Source organism: Microtus oregoni, unplaced genomic scaffold (genome assembly GCF_018167655.1).
Source record: "Microtus oregoni isolate MIOR12 unplaced genomic scaffold, Mior012 000002F_ref0000024, whole genome shotgun sequence".
NCBI lineage: Eukaryota > Metazoa > Chordata > Mammalia > Rodentia > Cricetidae > Microtus > Microtus oregoni.
In genome coordinates this window covers 89,500,897-89,505,589 of record NW_024543061.1, presented here as the reverse complement: position 1 = coordinate 89,505,589, position 4,693 = coordinate 89,500,897, and the positions used below count along the sequence as shown (strand labels likewise).

At 35.9% G+C, this 4,693-nt stretch overlaps 1 protein-coding gene across 2 annotated transcripts; it reads left to right on the top strand.

Moving 5' to 3' along the window:
* Positions 1–693: 693 nt before the first annotated feature.
* LOC121441942 (zinc finger protein 431-like) lies at positions 694–4,186 on the top strand. Of its 2 annotated transcripts, XM_041643364.1 has the most exons (5): positions 694–727; positions 929–989; positions 1,535–1,580; positions 2,591–2,642; positions 2,727–4,186. In XM_041643364.1, exons 1-5 carry the CDS (start codon positions 694–696, stop codon positions 4,184–4,186), a joined length of 1,653 nt encoding a protein of 550 aa, XP_041499298.1. The 2 variants fall into 2 exon arrangements, with proteins under 2 accessions (XP_041499298.1, XP_041499292.1); XM_041643358.1 differs by lacking the exon at positions 1,535–1,580 and having other exon boundaries at positions 2,302–4,186.
* Positions 4,187–4,693: the final 507 nt, after the last annotated feature.

The following is a 4,693-nucleotide window of genomic DNA, read 5'->3' as shown; positions in this document are numbered from 1 at the left end:
CTTATTTATGTTGCAGTTTAAATTGAGACACTTCAGGTTTCTCATAGATGAATAAAGAGCTGGAGTAAATAGATAACTCTTTTCAGGAACTACAGCAAAAACCTCTGAGTTATTTCTATATTTTATGTTTGTTTGATTGACTTTTAAATGGAAACAGATCCTTAATATATATTTATGGCTGTCCTAGAAGTGATTGCATGGACTAGGCCATTCAACTCAGAGGCAGATAGATATATGCCTCTGCCTTCTGAGTGCAAGGATTAAAGGCATGATTCAATACACCCAGCTTGACTATCTTATTTTTCTTTTTTTGTTAGAAATTAATCATCCATACAATTTCTCTCATTTGTACTCTGTACTGTTGATCTGTTTACTTATCTTTTATTGTTTGTTAATAGGCATTTCAAAGGGTTCATAAATTACAGAGACGAATCTTCCATTCAGTTTGTTTCTAAAGTGACTTGGTAATTAAATTATGTCTATTTCATAGAATAAGTATGGGGAGCACCAAAGTTATATGACTATACTTTCAAAGAAGTATACATTTGCAGTGTTGTCAAAGTCATGATTTCTGTTGTACAAATGTATGGAATATTTCAGAATGCAGTGACCTATGAGGATGTACATATCGACTTCACTTGGGAAGAATGGACTTTGCTGGATCCTACCCAGAGGAGTCTCTACAAAGATGTGATGTTGGAAACCTACAGAAACCTTACTAGTATAGGTAAGACTGAATTATATTTCATGTTTTAAAATAAGGGGACAATTGTTCATTGGTAACTGGTGCTCTTTTGTAATATGATTGAGGAAGAAGAAGAATGAAATGAATAAATCAGGCATGGCTGTAAGGTTCAATGCAAATGGTAACTAATTTTTTTTTACACATTTCAATATATAACATACATATTCTGGCATTATATTTTAGGATACAGTTGGGAAGACCATAATATTGAAGAACATTGTCAAAGTTCTAGAAGACATGAAAGGTAATTTTCATGTGTAAGCTGATAGAATTGTAGTATCTCTGAAGAATGTGTAATGCATCCTATAAGCTTTAAACAAAAGCAACAGTGTAAATACTAAAGTGCATTGATGATTTTTGAATTCTCACAAAATCATATACCTTAATTTCAGATAAGTGAACTGCATTTGCAAGCCATTCTTTGAAGAAGGAAGATAAGGAAACAATGTCTTAACCTATATTAAAATTTGAGTCATAATATGATGAGAGCTATGTTGTAGAATTATCAATCCATTTATTTCATGAATATATACATATAAAATATATACATATTGAAAAGGTGATAAGTATCTCTCTAAAACTCTATTATACTAATAGTCCATAGAAAAGGTAGGTTAACTCATATACTTGTGACTGTGCAAAGTTTAGTGAGGGGGCAGTTAAAGTCAACAGTCAAGAGGCAGCTGTTATGGAGAGGCCTTAATCCATATACCACAAGTCTATGAACATAAAGTCAAACTGTGTGAACTCAATGTGGAAACCTTATATTTGTTATTTTTCTTTTACTAGGTATATCATATGTTACTCTGGATACAAGCCCCATGAGCATAGGGATGTGAAAATATATAACATACCTTTTTCTCAGAACAATTAGAAGATATGTTGCAGTTCCCATGTTGAATATACTTGTTGAATTTGTTGGACAAGTATATAAGTAATTGGTTTTCTAGCCTCATTGTTAATATATCAGTAAGCTCACATTTCAGAAAAGCATCATGAGTACTAAGACTGTGTAAGTACTTCTGTTTGTCATAGTTCACTTACCAAATGTAGTATCACTCACAATATAGGAAACTTTATGAATGAAACAAGGGTGGTGAAGCTCTGAGATTTTTCAGTTCTCTTCAAATAGGTAAAAATTCTCATATAGAAAAAAGATTCTGTAAATGTGAACCATGTAATAAAGGCTGTTATCTATTGTCTTCAAAGATGCAAAACAAGCCTTAATGAAGGGGATCAACAAGATTGTAAACATGGTGATAAAACCTTAAGATATAATTTCTCTTTAAAATTGGACCAATTGTAAAATTAATTCATACAGATAAAAATATTCAACAATGAATGTGCTAATTCTTTCACATGTACCACTATCATTACAGGCATGAAAAAAGTCAAACTAGAGAGAAAACTTCTATATATACTCAATGTGTTAAAGCCTTCACATGTGACAGTCATCTACACAGGCTTGAAAGAACACATACTAGATTGAAACCCTATGAACATAACGAATGTGGTAAAGCCTTTTTACATCACAGTCCTCTTCAGATACAAAAAAGAACACATACTGGAGAGAGGGCCTGTGAATGTAATCAGTGTTGTAAAGTCTTTGCACATCACAGTCATCGACAAGTACATAAAAGAACACATACTGGAGAGAAACGCTATAAATGTAATCAGTGTGGAAAAGCCTTTTCACACCATTGTCATCTACTATTACATAAAAGAACACATACTGGAGAGAAGCCCTATGAATGTAATCAGTGTGGAAAAGCCTTTGCACGACACAGCCATCTTCAACGTCATGAAAGAAGCCATACTGGAGAGAAGCCCTATGAATGTAATCAGTGTGGAAAAGCCTTTGCATGTCACAGTTATCTCCAAAAACATGAAAGAACCCATACAGGAGAGAAGCCCTATGAATGTAATCAATGTGGAAAAGCCTTTTTACACCATGGTCATCTACAAGAACATAAAAGAACACATACTGGAGAGAAGCCCTATGAATGTAATCAGTGTGGAAAAGCCTTTGCATGTCACAGGTATCTCCGAAAACATGAAAGAATCCATATTCGAGAGAAGCCCTATAAATGTAATCAGTGTGGAAAAGCCTTTGCATGGCACAGCCAACTTCAATGTCATGAAAGAAGCCATACTGGAGAGAAGCTCTATGAATGTAATCAGTGTGGAAAAGCCTTTGCATGGCACAGCCATCTTCAACGTCATGAAAGAAGCCATACTGGAGAGAAGCCCTATGAATGTAATCAGTGTGGAAAAGCCTTTGCACGACACAGCCATCTTCAACGTCATGAAAGAACCCATACTGGAGAGAAGCCCTATGAATGTAATCAATGTGGAAAAGCCTTTGCATGGCCTGATCATCTACAAGAACATAAAAGAAGCCATAGTGGAGAGAAGCCCTATGAATGTAATCAGTGTGGAAAAGCCTTTGCATGTCACAGTAGTCTCCAAATACATAAGAGAAGACATACTGGAGAGAAGACCTATGAATGTAATCAGTGTGGAAAAGCCTTTGCACGACACAGCCATCTTCAACGTCATGAAAGAAGCCATACTGGAGAGAAGCCCTATGAATGTAATCAATGTGGAAAAGCCTTTGCATGGCATTGTGATCTACAAGAACATAAAAGAACCCATACTGGAGAGAAGCCCTATGAATGTAATCAGTGTGGAAAAGCCTTTGCATGTCACAGTTATCTCCGAAAACATGAAAGAAGCCATATTCGAGAGAAGCCCTATAAATGTAATCAGTGTGGAAAAGCCTTTGCATGGCACAGCCAACTTCAATGTCATGAAAGAAGCCATACTGGAGAGAAGCTCTATGAATGTAATCAGTGTGGAAAAGCCTTTGCATGGCACAGCCAACTTCAACGTCATGAAAGAAGCCATACTGGAGAGAAGCCCTATGAATGTAATCAGTGTGGAAAAGCCTTTGCATGTCACAGTTATCTCCGAAAACATGAAAGAAGCCATATTCGAGAGAAGCCCTATAAATGTAATCAGTGTGGAAAAGCCTTTGCATGGCACAGCCAACTTCAATGTCATGAAAGAAGCCATACTGGAGAGAAGCTCTATGAATGTAATCAGTGTGGAAAAGCCTTTGCATGGCACAGCCAACTTCAACGTCATGAAAGAAGCCATACTGGAGAGAAGCCCTATGAATGTAATCAGTGTGGAAAAGCCTTTGCACGACACAGCCATCTTCAACGTCATGAAAGAACCCATACTGGAGAGAAGCCCTATGAATGTAATCAATGTGGAAAAGCCTTTGCACGACACAGCCATCTTCAACGTCATGAAAGAAGCCATACTGGAGAGAAGCCCTATGAATGTAATCAGTGTGGAAAAGCCTTTGCACATCACAGTCATCTCCAAATTCATGAAAGAAGACATACTGGAGAGAAATCTAATGAATGTAATTAGTGCGATAAAGCCTTTGCTTATAGGATAGTTATTTTGAAGGTGCCTCAATGCCTGTGTTAGAGGAATGAATGTTTATACGATAGAAACTTTCATGTGTGAAAAAGTGTTTGTTTAAAGAGTTGTTTTAATTGTAATTGTGTGATGTCATTATATGTTTGTGTGAGTATGTAAAGTTTTCATGTTTGCTTCTGAGAATGTTTGACCCTCGGATCTTCTTGTAGCAAGAATTACAGGAAGTTGTCAAAAATTAGGCCTTGGTCCTAGGAATGAATATTTCTTAATTGCCCAGCTGTGTTTCTAGTGCTGCAAATATTTTAAAGCCTGTTTGTATCATGTTGAAGTCAAGAAATAGGGATAAACACATATGAGAGAAAAACTCTATTCCTGAAAATGATTTTGTAAAGACGTTGGACATCACAGTTGTCTTCAGCTTCAAGAAAAAAAAAACATTTTTCATTTATTTTTTTGTAATAGCCTTGAAGGAAGTAAATTAGTACCATGTTCACT